The following is a 27,228-nucleotide window of genomic DNA, read 5'->3' as shown; positions in this document are numbered from 1 at the left end:
TTTCACTTGTATTGGAGTAATATTTGACCTGGAGTATCTATACTTTGACTTAAGTAATGAAGCTGTGTACTTTGTCCACCACTAGTGCTGGGCGATACCACACTTTTATGATTCAATACGATACCAAATACTTTTTTGGCAATTTATTCGATACCGATGCCGATAATTTCAGTGATTTAAAAAATATAATAAATTCCAACGAAAGACAACTCCCATGACAAATACTGTTCATTTAACAACTTTAATATGCAAATCCTTTGGTGGCATTTTTTTAAACAATGAAATACATTTAGAAAAACACATAAGTAATTGCCCTGTGATAGGTTGGCGACCTGTCCAGGGTGTACCCTGCCTTCCGCCTGAAGCCAGCTGGGATAGGCTCCAGTCCCCCGTGACCCCTAACAGGATAAGCGGTCAAGATAATGGATGGATGGACATAAGTAATTAACATCCTTTACTTAAATTCTCTGAGTGGAAAGCTTAAAACAGCCTCTTCTGTACAAAACTTTGGAGTAAGTTACCCTAAAGGAATCAGAAGTGACACATGCGCTTTTATTTCACATTTATTAATTAGTATAGATATTTTATTAGAGTAACCGATCCTCAAATGAGTAGATAGATAGTTAGATAGTTAGATAGATAGATAGATAGATAGATAGATAGATAGATAGATAGATAGATAGATAGATAGATAGATAGATAGATAGATAAACTTTATTTCAAACCCATAGGTCCATATCAGCGCAAGAGTAATATAAAAGACAAAAAAAAAGTAAAATACATGTCCAGCAAGAAATGAAAAGATCATATGACAACAGTTTACACATTCATTTTGATTAAAGCATAAAAAAGCATTTGTTCCAATGTTTCCAAAAGTAAGAAAAATACAATGTGTCACTTAATGTGGGCTGAGTGAGCTCCCTTCATATTTCATTTTCTGAATCAGCAAAGCGACATACATTTATACATCATTTTTTTCAGTACAGCATGAAATGTAGGGACATTGTTTGATACAAACATAAAACTTGCACTGGTCCATCTCGGTAGTTTAAGGAAAATTCGATGTGCATCATTATATAGTGGTGTGTGAGAACCGATATATCGATACCACAGATTCGATACGCCCACCACTATCCACCACTGTATTTTCCCCACATGACACAAAATAACCCCATGCTCGAGTCATGGAGTACGAAGTCCACCTCTTTGTTGTATTTTACTACTACATATCCCAGAATGCCTCTGTTCTTGGCCGCTGTTCTGGATGACAGCTATCCGGCGCCGAAACACCGATAGACACTTAGACGAAAGAGCCATGGCGGCCACGGGTGGAGGGAAAATTAGAAGCAGGAGATATCATATCGCCTCTAAACCTTACGCCAAGAACAAACAGGTAAAACAAATGAAAGTTTTCATGGTAAATGTGTACAGCCTCACGGTGACTGTAGTGTCAGCACAACGTAGCTCTTGTTTTTGTTTTGTTGGAGACATTTTATGGCCTGCCGTTAGCGCTCGTGGCCTCCACGCGCAGCTAGCTAGTAAGCAGCTAGCTGGCTTATAGGTTAGCCGAACCACACGGACCTGACAGGTCAAATCACAGCTCGTTGAGGGCTTCACACTAAATCAGCGGCACACAATTAAGTAAAAACGCAGGTGTGACATTCTAGGATATGTAACAGTTAAGTTACATATCTACGTTTTTAACTGCTAGCAAAGTTAGCAAAGCTAGGAAGTAGAATTCTAAGTGTTAGCCGTAGTGGCTAATGCTCTCTGTGCATTGTTGTCTCCACTTGTAACACTGGCATGATGCTTCGATCTAAAAGTGTGTCTGTCTGAAGCTAAAAGGTGGCCGCTTCAATGGAGTAAAATCTGAAGATTGTGTTGCTGACCTGTCGGGAGATACTCTTGGTGTCATGTAAGCTAGCGGTAGCCAAATCTCGGCCAGTTGTACTGCGCAGGAAGCATTAGCTGATTGGAAACCCACATGGTTGTCTGAGTGGGTTCACCTGCCGCTTGGACATCAGCTAATGTTTGCTAGAAAACCAGACTATATATTGTTCAGTGTAAACACAGTGTGCCCACATCGTAGATCTGTGACCCCCTTTATTCATCACGTGGAAATTTCGCCTCGACCTAAATACGTTTGTTTACATTTATGTCAAGTCAGCCTTCTCTGAACAGATAGGTCATTAACGATGAGCAGTCTGAATATTGACAGTTCTCATTGGTTATTTCTTTCTATTAACCTTAGAAGCAGTACGTTTAAATACTCATCGTTCATGTCTGACATAATAGCAATTTTTATTTATAAAGCTCATTTCATTACAGTAAGTTCAATGTGCTTTACATGGAGAATTAATGAAAAACAAAATCCATATAGAATAAATAAAAACAGAAAAACAATAGATACACACAACAAACATCAGACACAGCAATCAAACAAACAGCAATTGTTGCTGCACATGCATCCAGTCACAACAGTCGTTATATCATTCATATGCATGAGAAAATAAATATGTTAGTCTTTTTTTTTTTTAAAGTGGAGACAGTTGTTATGGACCACAGTAACTAAAGGCCCCTTCACCAGACCTTGATTTGACTCTGGGTCCATTTAAAAGACTTCCACCTGCTGACCTAACGATCCTGGTCACATAAGTATGGAAATGTGAAACTAAGTATCATATATAATTAAGCACTTGAAACAAAAATTAAGTATGGCGATGCTAAAATTAAAACTATATTGAATACATAGTTATGTATACATATTACTTGAATGCATGAATACAAATTGTCATACATTTTCTACCTTCATTGATTTAAATTGGTTGTAAATATTATTAGAAAGATCTTTCAATTCAAAATCTAACTTTAACAAGAATTTAGTACAATGTAAAGCTGCCCAACTGGCCTTACTTCAGCAAATCTCTCAATTTGTTTGTGCAGAATCAAACAACAATTTAGGGCAGGTTTGGAGTTTTATACTGCATTATTTTCAGCTATGTTGACCCAAAAGCCTCAGGATGTTTTGTGTCAGAATGCTCTTAAAGCAGTCCATATAAATACTTCCTGAAAATGAATGGAAGTTGACTGGATTAATTTATTTGTGTTCATGATGGATAAAGGAAAAAATATAAATATGAGCTTGTAACATTAAATGTTGATTCAAGCACTTCCAGTTGTGGCTATGAGCTAGGTGGATATGATTTTTCCTGCCCTATTAATCCTGAAATAACACTACTTATACAATCCAAAGCATTGCAAGAAGTGTCGCAACTGAAAAATAAAGGAGTTCCAGAATTTTTTCTGCTGAATAAATTGTGGCGGGTTTTTTTTTTTTTTTGCAGAAAGGTTTAAGTGCAAAGTAGTCCACTGGTCTATTTGCTGATAAGCGCAAAGCAAGAGGCACAAATGACTCTTATCAGGAGTTGACAGCTACCACGGGTCATATAGCATGTTAAGTGAGGCACTTGCGAGACAGAACTTTTTCTCAACCTTTTTCTTCTTTTGACAAGAATATGAAACACTAAAGCCCCAAAGGAACAAACTGAGACCTAAATTAAAAAAATCATCAATGGAACACATTTTTAGATTATTTTGACGATTTAAATAAACAAGGAGATCTTCGATGACTTGCATTTGGCAGACAAATCTCTACTCTTTTGTTTTGTGTCTGCATCATTGTAGGCTAATAGTTTTAGAGGCCAAAGCACATGAGCCAGTAACACCTAATAAATGTGTCTGAAATTAACCTCCTTTTGTTTTTTTTACCACTTTTAATGACCATTTTTTGTCTTTAAGAGGTAGAGGCCTCTGTGGATACTTGTTCACAATGTTGTTGATTTGTAAACAAGTATCCACAGAGACCTCTACCTCTCAAAGACAGAAAATGATCATTAACCCTCCTGTTATGTTCGTTTCTCTGGATCAGCAATAATGTTTCTGGGTCAATTTGACTCGTTGCATATTCAATTATCCAAAAGTGTCAGACCCCCAAAAAATTCCAATCAGATTTTTTAAAATCAATTTTTTAACTCAATAACTAACCATTTAAATCAATATTTAGTCCATTGGTGTTCTTTAATTCTCCCAGATCATGTTTCAATTAGGATAACTCACTCGTTTCTCATGAAAATTAATGTTAAAACTTTTTTAATGTACATTGGAAAGTCCAAAATATAAATACAATAGTTTTACATGACATAGATTTTTGTTTATTTTAGTTTACATTTAGATTTTTTTTGATTTTTATGAAGTGATGTTGATAAATTAACACGACACCTCTTCTATCACATGCTGCCAAGATTTTTATGCTGCATTTAGCTGGTTTGGAAGACATATATTGCCTAAAATAGACTTTTCAAAGGGTCAATTTGACCCGCAACATAACAGGAGGGTTAAAAGTGGTTGAGACACTGAATAAAGACATGTAGAAAAGGAGGTCTGCCAACCAAGCTGCTGCAAACTCTTAAGCTGGACTTTTTCAAATCTTTCTCCCAGCACTTTTGAAAACTCTGATAAACACAGTGCAGGTCAAACTTTAAATTAAGGCTGATAAACGGGTCTGATGTGCTGCTGAAGAAAAGACAAGGGCCAAGTACTCATCTGCTCAGCCAAGTCCAATACAATTGCCCACAGTCTGAGCGGATAACAGTCCACATCTAAAACGCACACATTCTGCTCTAGGCATGGAGCTTGACATTATTTTGAAAGCTATTGTGAACAGAATCCACTCATGGCCTGCACACCTTTTCAGAGGCAGGGGATAATATTCCAGTTAGCTGATTTGGACTCAGAAAGTGGCCTCATTTTTTTTCTTTCAGTTGATGCAGCTTGTGTTACCTTCCAGGTGTGATGTAGGAGACGAGACTCAACATTATAGACCTGAGTTCATACGACACGCAACCTCACTGGCATACAGTTCAGACGAGCGTGAATTGCTCACTGCTTCATAGAACCATACACAGTCCATGACCCAGTTTCCATCATACTGAGCATGTTTTGGTTTGCACTTGGGAGCACGAATGGCTTCTCATTGCAAGGGGGGCTGTGCAGCTTTCAAATAAAATGATGTAGACACTGAAGCTTTCATTTTGAAAATTGGTTGACTTAAAATAATGAAAATAACTTTACTCATGAAAAGAAGGCCTTATTTGATTGAAGTTATTTCGTCCTTTTAAGTCAACCTAACTTTCAATAAGTGACATCAGTATTTTGTATTTTCCTTATTTCTGTTCTAATGACAACTTGATCCACACATGGAAGCAGCTTTATGTGAGTGAATGAATGACACTGCATTTACAAGGTTCTCTGAACAACAGTATATGTTTTCATCAAACAGGACATTGCACAACAATCAGTGTTGTTTAAGGAGAGGCATACCAAACAGCAACTATTGCTCTGTTTCTTTTCACTACATGGGATTGTTTTTCTGATTTATAAAATGAATAGAGTGTTCATTCATTAATCAATCAAGCTTTAATTAGAAAACATACACACGTGCAGTTTGTATTGCTCGATTCACTTATTTTATGTGGAGGATACAAATAACATCCTCACTTGATGGCTCTTTCTTTTGTTTCCCTTTCTCGTGTCTGCAGCAGCAACAGTCAGGCCTCATAAGTCGAGTGACAGACACAGTAAAGAGCATCGTTCCCTCCTGGCTACAGAAATACTTTAAAAATGGAGATGAAGGAGGAGGGGCTGTACAGGGGTCAGATCAGAACTGTGAGCTGCCTCCACCTCCTAATGGCAGCGAAGAGGGAACTCCTCCCATTGACGGACGGGACTCCCCAGAACCAAGCACCAGTAACACAGGTGAGGATCTCATTTCAGTTTTCCAGGTGATCAACAAGATCCATCTATGAATCATCTAGGGATGTACACAATAAGTCAATTATCGATTAATTGATAAAGAAATTACTTGAAACACGCATTTTTGCTTTCAATTTTCCGTCAGGTGGAACAAACATCATGTGGCCTCTAGGGCTTTCAAAATTGCTCCAAAATGACGTTCGAATATTCCCTCTAAAAAAAAAACATAGGTTTGAACCATTCGAATATCTATATTTGCGTATTATGTCAATAACAGGTGGACAAACTAATACAAGGAGACATAACTACTTGTATAGGTATTTTTTTATTTCAGATTTAACATGTCTAAAACATACCTACACATTACAAAACAAGTAAATGACCTAATGGCCTATACTGTTACAGTATAGACCCCCCCCCCCCCCCCCTCTCACTGTGCGCAATGTGCTGAGTGAGTGTTGAGCAAGACTTGTGCGAGCAATTAAAAGCCCGACTCTTGTCCCTAATATAGGCAGGCTTCATTCAATGATTGAAGCAAATATTATTAACAGTAACTGAAGTTAAAGTTAAAACAAAAAAGTAGTCAACTTACATTCTTGGCGCTTGTATAAAAAAAAAAAAAGAGTGGAAAACTGCATTTTATCCCAGTGTCACTGATAGTTGGGCTCTTTTAGTCCACTGTCAATGTAGGGTCTAAGGCCTGACACGTTACTTGCCAAAAACACAAGACAGTCCACATGTGAAGAGGCCAGTGCCGATCTCTTTTTATTCACTTTGTTCCCAGCAGAGGAAAAAATGCGTTCAGAGCGCACTGAGGATCCTGGGACGGAAAGATTTCTCTCTGCCGTCTGCTTCACGCTGTGCATGTGTGTCTCCTGTGACCTGTCCCTGACCCGTCATGCAGTGCGCCCACTCGCAAAGCAGCCGCTGATGTGTTTATTATTAATGAATATTAATTTTCTCAATCGAATCTCTGTTTTTTTTAAATATTCAAATATATATTTGGATTTAGAATATTCATTGACAGCCCTAGTGGTCTCATATTTCATTCAGCTATCAGGGAGGTGTTTTAAGTTTAAAGCATGTTTTGATGTGAATCAGCTGTTAAAGAGATGCTCAGCTGGCGGCTGCGCATCAGGTCTCCACGAGCGCTTTTTAAAGAGGATCAATACGCAACTGCTGCCAACAACAACAAAAAGGTTGACAACTTAAAACAGGACATTTCCCCACCTTTAAATACAAAGCCAACAGACTGGTGGGAATTACTAATACGCTATGTTTGCAGACCAGCAACATCAGAGCCGTCTGAGCTTTTCTGCAGCTGGACTGATTATGACCTGGTTGCTCTCCCAGCTGACTCTTGACCGAATCCACGTTTATTTTTCTCAATAAGAACGAGTAGACAGAAAACTGAACACTGCAAGTCTGAAGCACTTTTCTGTTAGTATTATGAGCCTTCACATTATAAGACTATGTCTGCGGATAATATTTTTATGAGCCTGATAAGTGATAATCAGTGTTAAACATGTACCCGTATTCAATACCATCAGTTAGACGCATTTTGTTGCTGTAGAAAATATAATCTAGGGAGAAAAGAAAGTATTTGGCCTTGTTTTTGACATAAGAATCATAATGTTTTATTTTTTATTGATTAATTGATAATTGATCGTTAACATTTCCAAAAATCGATCACGAAAAATACTTAAAATGTACATCCCTGGTATAGACTCAATTCTACACATTTACATTTCTCATCTGCTCCACTTTGCTCACCTGTGGCTTCTTTTTCCTCATGCACAGAGCCCTCAACCAGCCGGGCATCCCTGAACTTTCAGGAATATGTGCTTTCGCGACCCCCTTTAAGTCGCTCCCATCTTCATTTCCCCACTCTGGATGCCTCCTCCCCCATCCTGGGGGCTTCCAGCAGCCTCTTTTCCCAGCCCTCCACATCCACAGCCCCTGGACCCTTTTCCACAGGCTTCTCCTTGGTCAAAGAAATCAAGGACAACCTCTCACAGCATGAAGATGATAACATCTCCACCACTAGCGGCTTCTCCTCCCGCGCCTCAGACAAAGGTAAAGAAAGTTTTCTTTGCATATAGATCCATGTGTTTGGGTGTTTTTAAAATGTGGATTGTTTTGACATAACAGTTAAAAAAAAAAAGGAAACAATTGAGGTGAAGTTTGATTCATGGTGTCGACAGATAAATAGATGAAGCTGACGTGTCACCCAGGGTAAAGTTTGAAAAGTAAGAGGTTCATGTTTATGAAGTTGACATAACTTGTAGCTGCACAAACATTACTTACTTGAAACACCCAATTTTTAATCATTTTAGATGACAGAACAATAGAAACCTGTAGTTAATTATTATTTTCTAATCCTGAGGAGGCCAGCCAAGTGTCATTAGGAGCCTATCGGCTGTATGGTTGTTATAGCCCCCAGTGACTGATTAGCACACTTAAGAGTAGGGTGGAAATCATTGGCTGATGTGATTGTGATGAGAAATTACCGACTCTATTGCATTGCACATACAGCAAGATAAATCACACATTAACTGTTTACAAATGAGTAGTACTGGAGTAGTTTTTCCCTAATGAGCGACTATATTTCTCTATATTAAGTTAGATTTTTGCCTGCTCACTTTAAACAACCAGTACTATTTTAAATGTCTTTTAATTCTGGTCTCACAGATGTTCCTACTTCTAAAACAGCATCACTTCCTCAACTTTGGTCCCCAGAGACAGACAGAACAAACTCTGGGTCTCATCCTGCCCAGTCCAGTCTGAAAAGGCCTGCCTTCAACCTGTCTGTATTTGGAACTTCATCCAATGTGAGTATCTGTGTGTCTGTCCATCAGCGCTACATCTTGATGTTTCAGCGTTGTATGTTAGGACTGCTTACATTTAGAATATTTCTTGAATTTGGGCACTTTTCACTCTTTGTGTTTCATTGATTGCTTTCAAGTTTTTGACCAACATTGATACACTAAGTTTCAACTGAAATAGTAATTATTCTTGAACACACATTATGAAGGAAATCAGTGTTTCTGCTCACAGTCAGACTGTACCTGATTTGTTGCATTCAGCTTCTGTGTGATCAACATGCTGGTGTTTACTCTTCATGAGCATGGCAGCATGCCAGACACCACACCTCATCAACTCTTAACCAGTCTGCTTTAGTGTGCACTCAGGCTTAGACTTCTACTTGACGAGACATGTCATATAGTTATAAAAACAAACCTTAGAGTGACAGTTCTAGTCTAAACATGTTACATTACATATCGTCCACATTTATCTTCTAAGAAAGCAAAGTTAAGGACCATAGTAACAAAAGAAGAGATCAGGTTTTTGTTTAACTAAATGAATGTTTATTAAGAGGATACAGGATTAATACACAGTTTTGGTCATAACACCGCCCAGTTTTGCCACTTAAAAAGTACTTACCCTAATTTCACGCATAAAGAAGCTTGTTATATTGAATGTGTGAAATGAAGTGATGGTGCTTACCCCCAGTTGAATTTAACCCTCTTTGTTCCAGACATCATTCAACAACACAGTGTTAAACTCCAGCCAGCTTGGAGATTCACCCTTTTATCCCGGGAAAACAACGTATGGTGGGGCTGCTGCAGCCAGGAGCACTCGCGCGCGTCCTGGGACACCATACCAGGTGAGATAGTGAGAGACACATGGACCGGAGACTTTTGTATCAACTAAACAACATTGTCAACAATTTTAATTAATAGATGCTGAAAAGGCACAAAAAGGTTGAATATGTTTTATTCCCCTCTCTGTGCACAAAGTGTTCTGCTAATGTCCCCATGAAATGACAACTGATTCCGTTTTTAATCATAGGTCTTAACTGTCACATACATGCAGGTATTTGACTTAACTTCAGTCCTAATGGCTAATGAAAATACCAGTCAATATCTGAAACAACATCCTCATTATCTTTCTTTTTTTTGCTGAAAAGACCTAACCATATGGAATCAAATTGCTCCCAGTTTCGTTTAATCTTTAATATTTTGCAGAATGCTCTACTTAAACATTTAATTCCTCACTTTGACATAATAGGATGAGTGAATGTTATTAATTTACAACCAGAAACTAAATCAGCTCATTTGATCTGCAGGCCCCGGTGAGGAGACAGATCAAGGCAAAGCCTGCAGGTGCTCAGCCCTGTGGAGTGACCAGCGCCACAGCCAGACGCATCTTGCAGTCTTTAGAACGCATGTCGAGCCCACTGGCTGTAAGTGTACACAGTCACACACATCATCTCTGATCATCTCAGAGTCTGAACAGACTTACAATTACTCAATCTTGTCAGTAATCTTTCCATTGGTGAAAAACATTTATCTAATGAAACAAACATGCATTTCTCTTCTACAGGATGCCAGGAGAATCCCTTCAGCGGCATCATCCCCCCTCTCATCTGTAAGATTTGTTCATAATTTTTTCTTTTTTTAAGTTATATTTTTGGGGCTTTTTGCCTTTATTCCATAGGACAGCTGAAGAGAGACAGGAAATATGGGGTGTAGAGAGTAGGGGAAGACATGCAGGAAATGGCCGACCGGTTGGGAATCGAACCGGCGACCCCTGCAACGAGGACTGTAGCCTCTGTATGTGGGGCGCTTAGACCGCTAGGCCTAGGATTTGTTCATATTTTTACTAAGATCATTAGCTTGTGATTGCTGGAACATGCTTTAAAGTTCAATGAACTATCATGCTTTAACAACAAATATCTGTACAATGTTTCAAGAACAAAAACCCTGATACATTTTGACAGCACAGGACTGTTAACTCACATGTGTTATTTTCTTTGCAGATTATGGATGGTACAAATCTAGATGTGTCACATTTCCACTCGAAAAAGAAACGGGTAAGTAGAGTTTGTGGCATTGTCTCCTCGTGCTGCGTTTGTCCATTAGTGTGCTTTCCACATTAACACCTGGTCTTTTTATATATATATATATATATATATATATATATATATATATATATATATATATATAAGCATCCTATATGTCCCCGATTGACCCAAAGCTTGTGTGTGCACCTCAGATCAACTCCACTTGTGTCTTCAGGGCTCAGGGATAGGAACAGGGATATCATTGTACAAACCCAGCAGCACTTGTTGGTTTGTGCTCTTGTTGTTTTCTGTCCAACAGACTCTTTGCTTCCTCTGCACCTGTTAACAGGATTCTCCTCGGCTGGGACACAGCTGTTAGCCTGTGTGTCTGTGTGCATCTGTGTGCGTGTCTGTGCGTGTGCGTGTCTGTGCGTGTGCGCGCGTGTGCGTGTGTTTTCTTTGAATGCGCAAGTGTTTGTGAGCATATTCAACTTGACTCTATGATTTATTAGATACACGAGTTTGTGTTTGTTTGTGCAGTGTGTAAAGTGTAGTGCAGTGTTGAATGGTGCCAGCTCTGGACTGAACTTGCCCTCAGTAATAACTGTCAGGTCTTTCTGACTGTGGCAGCTGCTTTGTAAGCCCCAACAATAGTTTATTGACTCTTTCAGGTCCAGAACAAGAGAGCCCCCTATGTGTCTGGATATCTCATGGCCAAGTTTTGCTTTGGGGCGATACCTTGACATCATCATCCGTGGGGATTTTTCCAGATTTTCTGACCTGAAGAGGAGACTCATGTGAATCATGGATAACCTTAAAGAGTACTTTAAAAGAGTTTTGGTGGGGGTTACACTGAACAGGAAAAAAAAGTTATAGGACATCTGGAAGCTGAAGTGTGAAATGCTAACATATGTGAGGAGGTTGAAATAAACCTGTTGTTTTTAAATAGACAGCAGTGAGCCATGATGGCCGTTTGTTTTTTTATTTACATGCTCTGATGCACTTTAAATTATCATACAATATTAGCCACCAGCCAACGGCTCAGCTAGTGTAGCACAATCCAATTTTGATCAGAGCTTTGTGTCTGGGTGGAAAAAGACTAATCGTCAAGTTTTCTACTTTTTTGTCTGATGACAATAATATGTATTGTTTATGAATTTACTACTTTACGAGTGTTATGGAATTCTTTACAGCAATTTATTTAAACCGATTGGCCATATTTCCAGCAGGATGAGCTTATCATCCAGCTATGTTAGTTCTAGTTTATTCTTGTGAGATTTAACTTTAAATGTCAAGGACAATGTTTTGATCTTTCGAGAGAGAACGAACTCTTCCAGCCATCTTTATTATAATGGAGGTTTATGAAACCATAACACATTCTTGTATATTTGAGTCAGGGTTTGGACACACTTAATTCAGTTCCATGGATGCTAAAGCTCAAACACAGAAAGACCTAAAAATCAGACACCGCCGCTTTAATTCCTTTTGATTCATAACTTGTCGATGTTGTCCCCCTCGTTCTCTGATTCAGATGGATTCCACCCTACCACCAGTGCAGAAGCTGGTGGTTCCTGTTGCAGCACCGGTTTCAGGAAACCGCTCCGTGTCCTTCAGACCTACTTTGACTCCTGGAGGAGTGAGCAGAACTGTGGACAGAACCCCAAGGGAAACGGTCAGTTCTGCGTTAAGATACACAACAACAATTCTCTACTATGTAAAACTCACCCAAAGGTGGTTCACACATCAGCTGTAGATACTAATGATGCTGAATTTATTCCTGTTTTAATCATCCAGCCAACAAGACAATCACCACAACTACCTGAAGCAACCCCAGGTCCATCTCAAAGGTAAACACGTTCTAATTTATTTACTGTTACCAAGATTGTTTTGTTTTTTTGTTATTGTTTGGTGTAGGTTCTGTGTGAATCAGTAGGTAAGGGATAATGTATGGTTAGCAGGTTGTTATGGGAAAAAGAATCCCGACAGGGTGAGACAAGACACTGACGGGAAGCAGAGGGGTCTTGACCACCCAGTTTGTCACTGGTGTTGCTCATGTTAGTGAATGTTAATAACCCATAGACTGTGTAGAAAATATGGACGTAGTATCCGTGACGTCACCCATCTGTTCCTGAGCGCTGTTTTTAAGCCAATCGACGGCGGCAGCCATATTGGAAATGCGGAACTCAACCAGGCAGAGTGTGACATAAAGGGGCGGAGTTTGAGCCTCCTAGCCAACAGCTATGTGTTGCCGTCCGGGAGTCAAGTCAGTCATGTCCTTATTTGGGCAAAAACTCGTAATCTTAATATCTTCTGAACTGTCGTGTTAGAAAAAAATTCACCCGTGTGTGCCGATAGAGAGGTTAGCTATGTAGAGCCAAGCCGTTTTTTGAACCAGGCTGTAAACATGTTTATTAATGCTGCAAAGATCATCTTTTTTTAATTGGTGTCTATGTGGTTTCCGGTGTTTCTGCAGCCAGCCTCAAGCGGATTCTCGATGAATTGCAGTGTATAACACTTCCGCATGGGCTTCATAGTTTGAGACCGGAGGTTGCCTTGTAATAACTGCTGTCAAGGGGTTGTCAAGGGGTTTTGACCAATCAGAATCAAGCTTCTTACACAATCGGAAGATCAGTAAGAAAGCTGGGTAATAATAAAAAATAACTCCAACCACCTTTACCAAGTAACCAAGAAAAACAATGAATCCTAATCAAAACATTTATGTTTGAGATCAACCTGTTTGTACATTGTTGTTTGGATGCCTGTCTCTCTCTGTTAGTAGTTTGTGTCACTCATAGCTTGTTCCTACCATTTTACTTCTAGCACAAAGGATTTCGGTGGGCTTTCCTATCCTCTGTCCAGCACGCCTGCTTCCACCAGTGTGAGCTCAGGAGGGGGCAAGATGAAAAGAGAGAGGACGACTGCAAGGCCTTCCTCTAAACGCCCTGAAGAGGACGAGGTAAGGGATAATTCTCCCGCCTTTGCCAGTCATTTATGATTCGAATGTAGCTGTTATTTTCTGTATAAGAGGCAGATGCATTTAATACTAATATTTTTACTATATTTTTACTATAAGATGTGTTGTGCCTTGAAGTTGAGCTAAAAAAAAATCTCTGGCTTGTTTCCTGATTTCAAGGTGGCTGAGATTCCAGACCTTCCAACAATTTCACTCCCAATCAGCACCTCCGCTTTGCCCACCTTCAGCTTTACCTCCCCACTTCCACCTCCCACCACACCTACACCCACACCCATACCCATCAGCAACGCCATTAACGTCACGCCTGTCACTCCTGCTAAGGAAACAAATAAGGTTTGCAAAAGTTATCATTTCACAGAGCTGCTATTATAGATTTAATGGTGAACAAAAATTACTCTAACATTTTACTGATTTATCTTTTTGTTTCTCTCCAGGAGCCACAGACGGCCTCTACACCTCCATGTGTACCTTTTACATTTTCCTCCCCTATCGTCAAAGCAACTGCTGTTAGTCCTCCATCATTTTCTCCCTCAGTAAGTAACGTTAGGGGTCTTTCGTGAACTTTATTCAAAATGTTTTAGAATCATTACATTCATACTGATTCTTTACTTCTGTTTGTAGGCTGGATTCACTTTTAGTGCACCTGTAGCAAAGGTAGGACCTGCCATGTCCAATGGGAAGCTGTCCACAACGATAGCAGCAGCAGGTAATAGTAATACCACACTTGCCATTATGCTGCCTCTTTGACCTCTCTGAGAAAACTGTAACTAAAGATAATTTTTTGTGTTTTTATATTTTCTGACAGCCAAGCCAGCGATGAGCAAAAGCACAGAAGATTTTGAAGGACCTTTCAAACCAGCCAAAACTCTGAAGCAGGGCAGCGTACTGGATCTTCTCAAAGCACCTGGTTAGGATCAATAACTCATTTCACAACGGCAATGTTTGTTTAATGTTTGTTTTTACAAGTTTGTTCACTGTATTAATCCTTTGTCTCCTCTGTCAAGGCTTTGCCTCTCCTGTTGCTCGGACTTCCCCAAACCCGGACGACGCTCCTCAGCAGAACTCCACACCGTCTATTGCCCCCCTTTCCTCTTTTTCCTCCACCAACACGACCACCTCCTCCTCCTCCCTTCCTCCTTCAATAGGGCTTGGGGATTTGATTAAATCCTCACCAGGCTGGAGCTGTGATGTCTGCTTGGTGCAGAACAAGCCCTCAGTCACAAAGTGTGCTTGCTGTATGGCCCCACAGCCCTTTTCCTCTTCATCCAAATCTATAGACTCTCAACCATCAACAGCCAGTTTGGTGGGGCTAGAGAGTAGCAGCACGAATGCGACCTCTACCACTACCACAACCACAGGCTTTGGCTCAATGTTCTCCAAACCTGCAGGAACTTGGGACTGCGATACGTGTCTCGTCAGTAACAAATCTGATGCAGTAAAGTGTGTGGCCTGTGATTCGGCCAAACCTGGGACAGGGCTAAAACCCTCCTTGACTCTTCCTTCTGCCTTCTCTGCTGTTAAGACTGTATCCAGCCCCTCAGCCCCTGTTACTACAGGCTTTCTCGGATTTGGAGACAAGTTCAAAAAGCCTGAGGGTGCGTGGGAATGTGACACTTGTTTAGTAGAAAACAAGGCAGAGAACACAAAGTGTTTGGCCTGCAACAGCGCCAAACCAGGTAATGAAAGCATCGCCACAACTAATATTTGATACTCTACAAAGTCCCAAATCTCTGGTTTGGTTTTAATTAGAAAATATCCATCTAATGTGTCATTGGCTGCAAATGTTTTTAAAGCCAGACTTAAGTTTACCTGAAGCATTTCCCTTTCTCATCCTCATAACAGGAGCATCCACAGGATCTTCAGCGGAAGCCTCTTCTTTAGTCAGCACTGCTCCAGTGTTTGAGCTGGGAGATGCATTTAAGAAGCCAGAGGGCTCCTGGGATTGTGATGTCTGTCTTATACAGAACAAGGCTGTTGATGTAAAGTGTGTTGCTTGCCAAACAGCCAAACCTGGAGCAAAGGTGGAGCCCAAAGGTAACAGAAGCAACCTACTTTAAGGTTTTTGCAGCTGAATGGTAGAAATGATTCCAAAGACCAAATGTACTCACATTTTACTATTTTTTGTCATATGCAGATCACATCCCTGATAGAGATTCTGATGTCTTTGCATTTGTTCAGTAGAATATTTATTTTTGAGCTAATTAGCGTGCTGCTGGATCTGCAGTCTGCATTTTGTAACATAGTCAAGATAAGCATACTCGTCAAGGCTCGTCAAAACATCAAGTTTCGACTTTGGAGAGACAACCTGTACCTAATCCTCTCTGTTCACTTTTTTATTTATTTTTTTTGTCATCCTTTGTTTCTTCACAGGTTTTGGCTCATCAGCTGCTGCGGCTTCAGGCTCTTCTACTTTTGGCTCTTCTACTTCTGGAGGTTTCAAGTTTGGCACATCAGACAGCGCCTCAGTGTCCATAACTGGAGGTTTGAAGTTTGGCACATCAGACAGCACCTCAGGGTCCGGATCCGGCGGTTTCAAATTTGGAGGCTCATTTTCTGAGTCCTCTTCATCATCAGGTGGATTCAAATTTGGAAGCTCCACATCAGAAACCACTTCTAAAGACACTGCTGCTGCATCAGGGTTCAAATTTGGCAGCTCATCTGAGGGCTTTCAATTCGGGACTGCCTCTGGTGATGACAAAAAGTCAGACCCGGAACCTGCGGCAGGTTGGTCCAAGTTTGGAACCAGCGGTGGGATCGTGTTCGGAACTGGATCATCTAACACAGAAAGTAACTCCTCCAAGGGTGGATTCACTTTTGGACTGTCAAAACCAGAAGAGAAGACATCAGACACCACCACCTCATCCTCTGTTAGTTTCACTCCTCCTGTTTCCTCTCAAGAAAAGGGTGACATTGTGGCCTCATCAAACACCACATCAACAGATACCAATTCATCTACAACCGCTACTACAACTGGCTCCGTCTTTGGGGGATTTGGTGACACCAGTTTGGCAACCACACCACAAGGGGGCTCCACATTTGGCTCCTTACAGGTGGACAAACCTCCTGCTGCTCCCACGTTTACCTTCGGGAAGCCAGAGGAGAAGAAGGAAGCTGCTGCCTCGGCTCCCTCTGCCTTCGTCTTTGGTGCTGCGAGTAAAGATGCAGATGCTGCACCAGCATCGGCCTCTACAGGAGGCTTCTCCTTCAGCAAGCCTAGTGCTCCAACACAGGAACCTCCAACTGCATTTTCTTTTGGAAAGCCCGCAGACAAGAGTGAAACTGGTACTGCAGAAGCCCCGCAGCCCTCTTTTACCTTTGGACAAAGTGCTTCAGGTGAGGGATTGGCTTGGAATCATTTGATGAATAAACTGCCTTAATGATTTATTCTACTAAGGGTTTTTGCATACTTTTTCAGTTACCAAAGAGAAACACTGAGATTTGGTTTACACAACAGCATCACACCCCTCATCCAGAATACTGTTGTAGTAGTGGTTCCTTAATTGTTAGAAAGAATATAGAGCGATATAGAGAAAAGTAGCTTGAAGCATTCTCAGCTCTAACTTCGAGCAAGGCCTTCAAGGGGCACAGATGTAGCTCAGCTGGTTGTGCAGGGGCCCCATATACAGAGGCTATAGTCCTTGCTGCACTGGTCTTAGAATTGATTCCTGAACATAATATGGTGCACGCCTTTCCATATTTCCTGTTTGCCTCAACTTGCCCTATCCAATTGTCGCCAAAAATCCCCCAAATTAATCTTTTTGGGCAGCAGTAGCTCAGTCCATAGGGACTTGGCTTGGGGACTGAAGGGTCGCCAGTTCGAGTCCCAGTATGGACGAAGTTTGGCAAGTAGACTGGTGGCTGGAGAGGTGCTGGTTCACTTGCCTGGGCACTGCCGAGGTGCCCTTGAGCAAGGCACCGAACCCCCAACTGCTCTGGGTGCGCTGGTTGACGGCAGTATCCTCACTCTGACATCTCTCCCTAAACATGTTCACTGCATGTGTGTGCATTTATATGTATATACCCAAAAAACTGTATGTGCAGCATCTCCAAAATAGCATGAGTGAAAAAGTTGAATTTCCCCCCTGGGGATCAATAAAGTACCTTTCTTTCTTCTTTCTTTTTTTTTTAAATGAGGGAAAAGAACAAGGTCAAGCTCATTGTCTGACAGATCAGACAGGTTGTATTCAGGATAAGGATTTGATAAGGTTCTTTGTTCACATTTTAAATTGAAAATGGCCATTTGACCTCCGTTTTTCTTTCCCCTCACAGATTCTTCTTCTGCTGCAGCAAAACCAGCATTTTCCTTTATGGTTAATAATCCCACCAACAGCACTGACTCCACCACTTTGTCCTCCTCCACCCCTACACCAAGTCTGTTCGGTACCTCCACCACCACCACCACAACCAGCAGCAGCAGCAGCTCCACTCAGGCTCCAGCTCCTTCAGCAGCTTTCCTGTTTGGTCAGCCTGCCGCAGCCTCCACTGACGGTCCTCCGGCTAAAGCACCCTTTGTTTTTGGCCAGGGTCAGGACAGCCAGTCGGCAGCACCGTCCTCTGCATCTCTCAACTCTGCTCCAGCTCCTGCCTCGGCTTCGCCTTTCATCTTTGGTGCTCCTGCTGCTGCTGGCTCTGCTCCTGCTCCTGCTGCTGCTGCTGCTGCTGCTGCTGCTGCTGCTGCTCCAGCTCCATCCTTCAGTTTTGGAGCTGCAGCGCCCTCTGCTGACTCATCCTCAGGTCTGTATTTCATCATAGAGGTTGTTTCAGATTGTGTCAGCATCAACAGTGTTGGGCTTCAGTGGCAATAACCATAAAACATACATACATTAGATTTTATTCAATTTTTTAGGAGTCAGATCTCTGAAATCTTTGATCCTTTCTGTTTTTCTACAGCTCCATCAGCAGCCCCCTCACAATTTGTATTCAGCCCGACCCCCTCTGCTGCATTCGGGGCTAACCAGACCCCTTCATTTGGCTCAACCTTTGGATCCCCTTTCCCAGGAACACCCTCACAGTCCCCTGCTTTCGGAGCCAAGCCCAACTCTACCCCTGTTTTTGGACAGCAGGCCAACTCTACGCCTGTATTTGGGGCAAATACAAATTCTGCACCAGGTGGGTGACTGGAACAATATATTTAATGCTCTTCTTAGGCTGTGTTTTGTAGGTTTTGCTAATAATCCCTGCACTGTTGAGTTTTGTTGTCATGAGCAGATGGGGGTTGAGTTCAAACATACTAATATGCACATATTTTTTCAGGTGGAGGCTTTCAGTTTGGAGGAGCCAGTGCATTTGGAGCCACAAACAACACCTCAGGTGTGTTTACCTTTGGAGCAGGATCAGCTGCCTCTCCTGCCCCCCCTGCCAACCCGTCAGCAGCACCCGGAGGAGGATTCAACTTTGCACAACAGCCTGCGTTTAATATCGGGTATGTTGAAACTTCCAAGTTACCGCACCAGCACAGGTTTTCTCAACATACACACACCAAATTGAGAAGTGTTCAGAGTCTGCAAGTGGAGTAAAATATAGAGGTTATTAAATACCAAAAAAAAAAATCATGGCAAGAAAAGTAAAACAAACACCATATAAGCAAATTAACAATTTACTATGATTTAAACATTTTTTCGTTCTTCCAGGCCAGCCACATCCTTCGTGGCCTCTCCTGCTGGACAGCAAGCAATTGCTGGGCGCAAGATCAAGACAGCGGTGCGGCGCAGGAAGTAGAGCCCCTCGAACTCGACTTTAAAGAAGACTTGACTTTGACTGACTTTCCCCACTGAAGGCTGAATAAAGTCCATGAAGGTCTGAACTGGACAACTGGACTCTGCAAAGGCTTTGCTTGAGTAGAAGGGCTGAGGCTTGGGGCCACTTTATGCTTGGGCTGGACAAAGGGGCGAGTTTAGGCTGCAGGCCTGGCTGATTATAAAGAGGTTTTCACATGTAGACCAGAGCTGCTGATTATGTGAGAGCACCCCACAAGACTTCCCATGAGCAAACTGTTGACTAAACAAAGACACTGACTAACAAAACAACATTCAAGGAAAGACACCTGCTGATCAACAAGCAAGACAGTCATATCTATATTTTCAACTACGGCAAATGTCTGCTAGACTTGAGGCATGACTTTTTGTAATAAAATTACAAAGGCAAAAACTGTAAATCTGAAAAGTTGCGAGTGTACACAAAATCTTAATTAGTATGGGTGATCAGGTTATGAGCTGTGATATGCAGAGAGGTAGTGAAAGCTGTGCGGCTCATCTCCAGCGGTTACTCTGGAAACTTTTTAGACTGCTCCTCTTATAGGAATCAAGATGCCGCTGGAGATGCAGTCCTGGTGTCAGTGCAGTGTGCTGTATGTACAGGGATGAGCGTGTAATCTTTGCGGTGAATGCAGCGTGCTTGTTTTTTTCCTCTTTATGTACAGACTTGAGGTGTGTTTGGTTTCTTTGTACATGCTGAGGTTGCGTGTCAATGTGCGTATGAAAACAGAGTTATCGCCTGGGTCGCTAACAAGCGCCACCGCAGGTGAGCAAGCAAATGAATGTTCAAAACAAAAACAAGGGCGGATGGAAGGACGGCTGAGGGGGGAGAAGAGAAAACGTTTCCATGCACTGTGGAGGATGGACCGGACCGGAGGCTTACGCCATCGTTCAACTCCTTTAGGGACTTTGTAAATGCATCGTTTCCAAACTCTGTTACATGTTTGATTCTTTGACTTCTCTGGTTCGCTCCACTGCTCTGCTTTTTGTGCCCTCTTGTCTCCTTCTCTCTCTTTCTCTCCTGAGTCCTTAAACTCCTCCTCTTTACCTCTCTCTGCCTCCCCTTCTTTACCTCTCTCTCTCTCTCTCTTAATTGGCCTTTGAATATTATTATAAAAACCTGTAAATAGTGATGTTCTGTTTTTTTTAATCTGTGAAGTTGAATTTTGTGTTACCAACTCTGCGTTCAGCATTTTTGTCTTTAGAATTTATTAAGTATATTCCTATATTCAAAGTTGCCCGAATCCATTTAAAAGGAGCTTAAATGCAAATTGGAGAGCCTTTGATGACCAAAGGTATATTGGCTTTTCTGATCCACTTTTGTTTGGACCAAAACCAGTATTGTACAAAGTATTAAGTATATATTTTTCTATTGCGTGTTTAAATGGACAAGGGTGACTTTGGATGTTAAGGAAGTCAGTTTAATTTTAAAGCCATGATTATTACTGGATGAGTGACAAAATTAAAACAATGGGTAATTACCATCAATAAAACTATAAAAAAGAGTTCATGTTTCTGTTGTTTACATCTTCACTTAAGCCACAATGTATGTGTTCAGCAACACATGAACTCGATGACTCCACTATTTAGATTTCTCTAATGGCACATAATGTTTAACTTCTCACTAAACTATGTGTGTTAAATAATGGGACTTCAAGAAGAATATTTTAATGTTTACTTTAAAAGATCAAATCTTACTCTGCTTCTAGCTTGAGCAGATCATGGTCTATGGCTTTAACAGTTTTATTCTATTGCTGCTAAAACAAAATTGTCTTTTCAGCCATATTATGTAGAGAATGGTCTTTCTATACGTATCACACCAGGATGTATGTGGGTTTGTCTTTGAGCCGTTCTTTGAAGCTCTGGATCATTAGAAGCAGGTAGAAGGTAAATGTCAGTTCATTTCTGATTCCAAACCTTTGTTGTGTGTCACATGTATTCTCCTTCCTCTAAAATAAAAGATGTGTTTTAGCCACATTGTTTTGATGCGAGCGAAAACTAACATTTTAACTTCCCCTTGTGTTCTGTGGTGTCAACAAGCAGAAGCAAAATATACCAGAACTCTCCTCCACAGATTGATATGACGTGGCCTGTTATCATTTTGCCTCTGGCGTTTCTCATGTTAGTGAGAGTTAAACAGTGTTGTCAAGGGGGTTTGAATCTTGAATCTTTGAGGGTTCTGAACAGTTTCTGTACCCAGCAAAAAAATGTAAAAAAAGAAATATGTGGCAAGTTCAAGCCTTTGTTTTTTTAGAGTAGAAAAACTGCTCAGAAGTAAATTGGAGGCTGAATTTTATTTGACAAATAAGCAGGAGAAATCCAGGTAAGGTTTAATTTATGTATGTATTGTTATTTTTATGTAATTCCATCTTTCAGGCAGTGTTGTGCATGTAAATAGGACCGGAAGAGGTCCTTTCTGCCGTTGTTGCCCACTTGGACCCAGGAGGGAAGAGTATTTTCCCTGCATGAAGAAATCTCACAAGTAGAGAATGGCTGATCCTCCCTCAATTGTAGGTTGATCTGACTTCTGTTTCTAGCTTTGGGCAGAAGTAGTTGCAAATTATATTTAGATCAATAAAATGCTGTTCTAGGTGAAATTGTGAAAGGCTGTTTCAAAAAACAACAACTATGTCTTAAGAAAGGACTTAAAAGAGTGATGGATTTAACCCTCTTTTCTATCTTCCTCTTCCTCCATCCTCACTTCAGCTTCACTCTGGAGAAACCAAGTTTTGGCCTCAACAAAAACTTCATTTTTGAGCCAGGCGGTGCAAGGTGAAAAGAGTCCCAGCACTACTACTGTCAGTTAGGCTACACACCCTTTACAGTGGGTTAATGTAGTAACCAGTGGTGGACAGTAACAGAGTTAATTTACTTGAGTACTGTACTTAAGTACATCTTTTTGAGTATCTGTACTTGAGTATTATTTTTTGGGGAACTTATTATTTTTTACTCCACTACATTTCTATCAATGCTTTTAGTTACTCACTACTTTTGCTTTGAAGCCAGCTCATGAATGTCCTTCTCTTTTCTGAAATCTGATCCCTAAGACAGTAAAATGTGTTTGCGTAGTTCTGTTTGTATCAGTGGTTTATCCATACCTGTATATCGTGCGTCTCCATGGTTGAACGTGGAGCAAACACAGAACAAACTTCAGTCAGATCAGGCAGTTCATTTAGAGGTGGTAATGACGGCTATAATTCTCCACCTGAGCACCCATGTCCATATCTTCAGCCCGTGTTAGAGGTTTTTGAAACGAAGAATGATCAGTATCGTATGAAATGTTCTCCCTGTTTCCCACTCTGCCCAAACAAACAAACATTCACTGTCCAACCTGAGAAAGTGTGCTGAGCTACGTAACATTTGTTTCATTCCAGATGAACATTTCAAACTAAGTTGTCTGTGCTTGGAGGAACTTAGTTTCTGTTTTTATTCCACGGTAGAATTTTTAGAGATTTCAAGTAATGGTTTCTAGATAAACATAATGTAACAGAATGTTTTGAAAAGACAATGATTTGAGATTTTAAAGAAGTACTTTGAATATTTAAGTATTTTTAAAATCAAGTACTTCAGTACTTTAACTCAAGTAATAATCTGACAGAGCAACTTTCACTTGTATTTGAGTAATATTTGACCTGGAGGATCTTTACTTTGACTTAAGTAATGAAGCTGTGTACTTTGTCCACCACTGGTAGAGACATAAGTTACTAAACGGTGTTTTGTAGTGTCCTGACTCCGACACCCTCCTCTGCTTGTCCCAGGGTGTCACCGCTTTAACCGGGTCAGATTTATCGTAGCAACGGCCCCTTAGCAACCCACCAAGTCCATAGAGGATGTGAGTGAAGGAATGCGGGGTTCCTGAATAAACAGAACAACAACCTAAATAACAAACAACTACACCTGAAACTGATTACTTTTCTGGACTGAATTATCATCGTTCCTTTGAGGTGACTATGGGATGCGGCAGTTCCTCAAACACGAAGGTCAGACCGCTGACACCGGAAGCGGTGAAGAGAGACGGGGTAAGCTTTCTGCTATGGCTTTCTGTCACTCAACCCAACACTTTTAATGAGCTTGAGGCTGTGAGGACGAGTTTAAAATCTGCTTGCCATCCAAAAGAATGTGGAGAAATGTATCACAGCCAGAAAAGTTAACATTTCAAGGGAGCTAATGAAGTTAGCAATAAGCCTTAGGGCAATATCTAGTACTAGCTTGTTGCTCTGGATGGATGTCACTTTCTCTATCTAACAATTTATCATTAACGGTGTTTGTAAATTACGGAAGAGGATTAGGGCCATCAGGGAAAAAAATAATAATGATAAGGTCAAATTGTCAATTCAGAATTCTGTGAAAAAAAGTCAGAATTCCTGAGATTAAAGTCAGAATTCTGTGAAAAAAGTCAGAATTCCTTAGATTTAAGTCAGAATTCTGTGAAAAAAGTCAGAATTCCTTAGATCAAAGTCAAAATTCTGTGAAAAAAGTCAGACTTCCTTAGATTTAAGTCAGAATTATGTGGAAAAAAGTCAGAATTCCTTAGATTAAAGTCAGAATTCTGTGAAAAAAATCAGAATTCCTTAGATTAAAGTCAGAATTCTGTGAAAAAAGTCAGAATTCTGTGAAAAAAGTCAGAATTCTAAGATTAAAGTCAAAATTCTGTGAAAAAAGTCAGAATTCCTTAGATTAAAGTCAGAATTATGTGGAAAAAAGTCAGAATTCCTTAGATTAAAGTCAGAATTCTGTGAAAAAAGTCAGAATTCTAAGATTTAAAGTCAGAATACTGTGAAAAAAGTCAGAATTCCTTAGATGAAAGTCAAAATTCTGTGGAAAAAAGTCAGAATTCCTTAGAATAAAGTCAAAATTCTGTGATAAAAGTCAGAATTCCTTAGATTAAAGTCAAAATTCTGTGAAAAAAGTCAGAATTCCTTAGAATAAAGTCAGAATTCTGTGAAAAAAATCAGAATTCTAAGATTTAAAGTCAGAATTCAACAGAATTATGACTTTAATCTCAAAATTCCTATTTTTTCTCAGAATAATAGTAATAAAAAACTTTTTACTTTTTTTTTTCCAGTGGCCCTAATCCTCTTCCATATTAAATACATACCATTATCATTATTATTATACAAACATTTAAAACCTTTGAGAATAAATTAAAGTGTGGCAGAAATATTTATAGAACTATTAAAGCGTCTGCCAAATTAAAATAGCAATGTTTTAATTTACAATTATTTCAATTCAAGTCACATTCAAAAAATCTAAATGTGTTTGTGTGGGTTCAAGCAGTATTTGAAAACTCGCCAGTTTATGTCATACCAGAGGATATTTGTGTTATTTCATCATGTTCGTGTTACATTTATGAATGTAATTAATACTACTCTGGTAACATATGTAGTTTCTAGCATGCGTCTGCAGTGTTATTCTTTCTCAGTAACTGTGGTCATGACAATGTATCAACATAAAGGTGCTTCTATGACAACAGCCGGCGTGTCTAATAAGTGTCCACCTTCATGTTGTGTCTGTGTACTATCAGGATGAAACAAGCAGTAGACTGGATGGTCGTGGAGACTCAGCCGTGTCAAAGGTCACCACAGACAGCGGGGTGGTGATGGACAACATCACTGAGTTATTTGGAGCAGTGCCCAGAAAGCTCCCCCCTCTAATGTGTGTCAAAGAAAGTGATACAGGTAGAAATACACAAGACAGTCTGTATGTGCTTGAAACAACCTGAACAAGAATACTGTTGTAGAGAATATCCCTCGCACATATCCTGACGTGTTCTACGATATCTGTTTGTCTCCTAGGCTTGCTGCAGCAGGAGAGCACCATGCAGAAGCGGAAAAACTCGAATGCGATCCTGGAGGAGCTGCTGCTTCAGGGCATCATCCCTGCAGGACAGAGCAGAGAGAAAGGCAACGGGGCGGGGGAGGCATACAGCATCATGGTGGGTATCTGGTGGACAACTATTTGATAGTTGATGGAGTGCCAGTAAAGTTGCCGAAAACTAAACAAGAAGTTGAAATTATGTTATGTGGCTGAGGAAAGCTATGAATTGAAAAAGATTACTCTGACTCCTCACTGATTTGAAGCAGTTTCACACATTTTACTAACCCTGTAAGAACACACACCCCAATAATAAATAGAAAAGCTTATGTGGGACATTGTTCTATGTTTCCAAAGTTATCTCTGTCAGTTGTTGCTGTAGCACTGACATTTTGTGTGCTCTGTTTTCCCTCTGCTGTGTGTGATGTGTGTGTAATGTTTGTATCAGCTGAGTGACAGTGAAGGAGTCATGAGAAGACCCCCTGCCAGGCTTGAGTCCCTGAAGGCCAAGAAGGAGAAAAATCTCCCCAGCAAAGAAGAAATCGAAGAGAGGATTAGACTGGCCAATGAGAGACGCAAGGTACAGTTAGCGTGTGTTAGTGCAGGGGTGTGCGTTTATCCTGTTCATTTCTCTGTTACACACTCCTCTCATTCTCCCTTTCTTTCTTAAGTCAAAGGAAATCGAGCTAAAGACGCGTTTGAGGTCCAAGTCTGCACGTGTCCGTGGCCCTGCACCCACCTCCAGCACAAACCAGGAGGAAGATCTCATCCCTGTGGAGACGCTACTGAACCTGGAACCATGAGACCCACCATCTCCCGGCCTGATCCCACGAGAGGCAGCCGAGGGGGGAGAGTGTGTGATAGAGGCAGCAGGTGACGGCAGGGAGAGTTAAGATGATAAGAGCAAAGAGGAGAGGAGAGGGGGTAAATAGGAAGGTGTAGGGAGGGGAGATAATGGAGGTGTAAAGAGGCATGGGGAGACTGGTGATGGAGAAGAGGAGGAGGAGGAGGAGGAGTTGACTCAGGTGGAGGAGCTCAAGAAGGATGAGCTCCATATAGCTTCAGGGAGGCTAAAGGTATATTGGCTTTTCGGATCCACTTTTGTTTGGACCAAAACCAGTATTGTACAAAGTATTAAGTATATATTTTTCTATTGCGTGTTTAAATGGACAAGGGTGACTTTGGATGTTAAGGAGGTCAGTTTAATTTTAAAACCATGATTATTACTGGATGAGTGACAGAATTAAAACAATGGGTAATTACCATCAATAAAACTATAAAAAAGAGTTCATGTTTCTGTTGTTTACATCTTCACTTAAGCCGCAATGTATGCGTTCAGCAACACATGAACTGGATGACTTCACTATTCAGATTTCTCTAATGGCACATAAAGTTTAACTTCTCACTAAACTATGTGTGTTAAATAATGGGACTTCAAGAAGAATATTTTAATGTTTACTTTGAAAGATCAAATCTTACTCTGCTTCTGGCTTGAGCAGATCATGGTCAATGGCTTTAACAGTTTTATTCTATTGCTGCTAAAACAAAATTGTCTTTTCAGCCATATTATGTAGAGAATGGTCTTTCAACATGTATCATACCAGGATGTATGTGGGTTTGTCTTTGAGCCGTTCTTTGAAGCTCTGGATCATTAGAAGCAGGTAAAAGGTTAATATCAGTTCATTTCTGATTCCAAACCTTTGTTGCGTGTCACATGTATTCTCCTTCCTCTAAAATAAAAGATGTGTTTTAGCCACATTGTTTTGATGCGAACAGAGAAGGAGGTGATGGAGAAGAGGAGGAGGAGGAGGAGGAGTTGACTCAGGTGGAGGAGCTCAAGAAGGATGAGCTCCATATAGCTTCAGGGAGGCTGGAGTGTGATTCTAATTTTCAACAAGAAGGGGAGTTGTTTTGATTTAAACAAAATAGAAAGCCAGGGATCAGCACTAGTAGAAGTAAGAGCCAAAAAGATTTATTTTGCGCAAAAGTGACGGCTGTTAACCTTTACAAAGAAAGGAATAAAGAAATCT

The 27,228-nt window shown here is 40.6% G+C and overlaps 2 protein-coding genes and 1 long non-coding RNA gene across 6 annotated transcripts; 2 read left to right on the top strand and 1 right to left on the bottom strand.

Annotated features, from left to right (window-relative positions):
* Positions 1-1,104: 1,104 nt before the first annotated feature.
* On the top strand, positions 1,105-20,889 carry nup153 (nucleoporin 153). Of its 3 annotated transcripts, none has more exons than XM_034705682.1 (22): positions 1,105-1,393; positions 5,598-5,814; positions 7,612-7,887; positions 8,524-8,642; positions 9,350-9,478; positions 9,941-10,057; positions 10,198-10,242; positions 10,634-10,687; positions 12,189-12,329; positions 12,452-12,504; positions 13,478-13,613; positions 13,791-13,964; positions 14,066-14,164; positions 14,253-14,337; positions 14,437-14,538; positions 14,636-15,307; positions 15,474-15,665; positions 16,002-16,964; positions 17,901-18,365; positions 18,522-18,740; positions 18,885-19,053; positions 19,262-20,889. In XM_034705682.1, the coding sequence occupies exons 1-22, from the start codon at positions 1,265-1,267 to the stop codon at positions 19,347-19,349; spliced, it is 4,644 nt and encodes a 1,547-aa protein (XP_034561573.1). In that variant the 5' UTR covers positions 1,105-1,264; the 3' UTR covers positions 19,350-20,889. The 3 variants fall into 3 exon arrangements, with proteins under 3 accessions (XP_034561573.1, XP_034561571.1, XP_034561574.1); XM_034705680.1 differs by having other exon boundaries at positions 1,160-1,393; positions 8,503-8,642; XM_034705683.1 differs by having other exon boundaries at positions 1,200-1,393; positions 8,551-8,642.
* Positions 12,118-12,493, bottom strand: LOC117828504. Its single transcript, XR_004634413.1, has 2 exons — positions 12,383-12,493; positions 12,118-12,303 (listed from the first exon to the last, which is right to left on the bottom strand). It is a non-coding gene; the product is annotated as an uncharacterized LOC117828504 (long non-coding RNA).
* Positions 20,890-23,148: 2,259 nt separating the features above from the next.
* On the top strand, positions 23,149-27,001 carry stmnd1 (stathmin domain containing 1). 2 transcript variants are annotated; one of them, XR_004634412.1, is made up of 6 exons: positions 23,149-23,403; positions 24,909-25,062; positions 25,180-25,319; positions 25,647-25,778; positions 25,870-26,182; positions 26,983-27,001. XR_004634412.1 is itself a non-coding variant. In XM_034705688.1 (5 exons), the coding sequence occupies exons 1-5, from the start codon at positions 23,335-23,337 to the stop codon at positions 25,999-26,001; spliced, it is 627 nt and encodes a 208-aa protein (XP_034561579.1). In that variant the 5' UTR covers positions 23,149-23,334; the 3' UTR covers positions 26,002-26,484. The 2 variants fall into 2 exon arrangements, 1 of the variants encoding a protein (XP_034561579.1); XM_034705688.1 differs by lacking the exon at positions 26,983-27,001 and having other exon boundaries at positions 25,870-26,484.
* Positions 27,002-27,228: the final 227 nt, after the last annotated feature.

This window comes from Notolabrus celidotus, chromosome 16 (assembly GCF_009762535.1).
Source record: "Notolabrus celidotus isolate fNotCel1 chromosome 16, fNotCel1.pri, whole genome shotgun sequence".
NCBI classification, from domain to species: domain Eukaryota; kingdom Metazoa; phylum Chordata; class Actinopteri; order Labriformes; family Labridae; genus Notolabrus; species Notolabrus celidotus.
The sequence above is the reverse complement of the archived record's forward strand: the minus strand, read 5'-3'. Positions and strand labels throughout refer to the sequence as shown.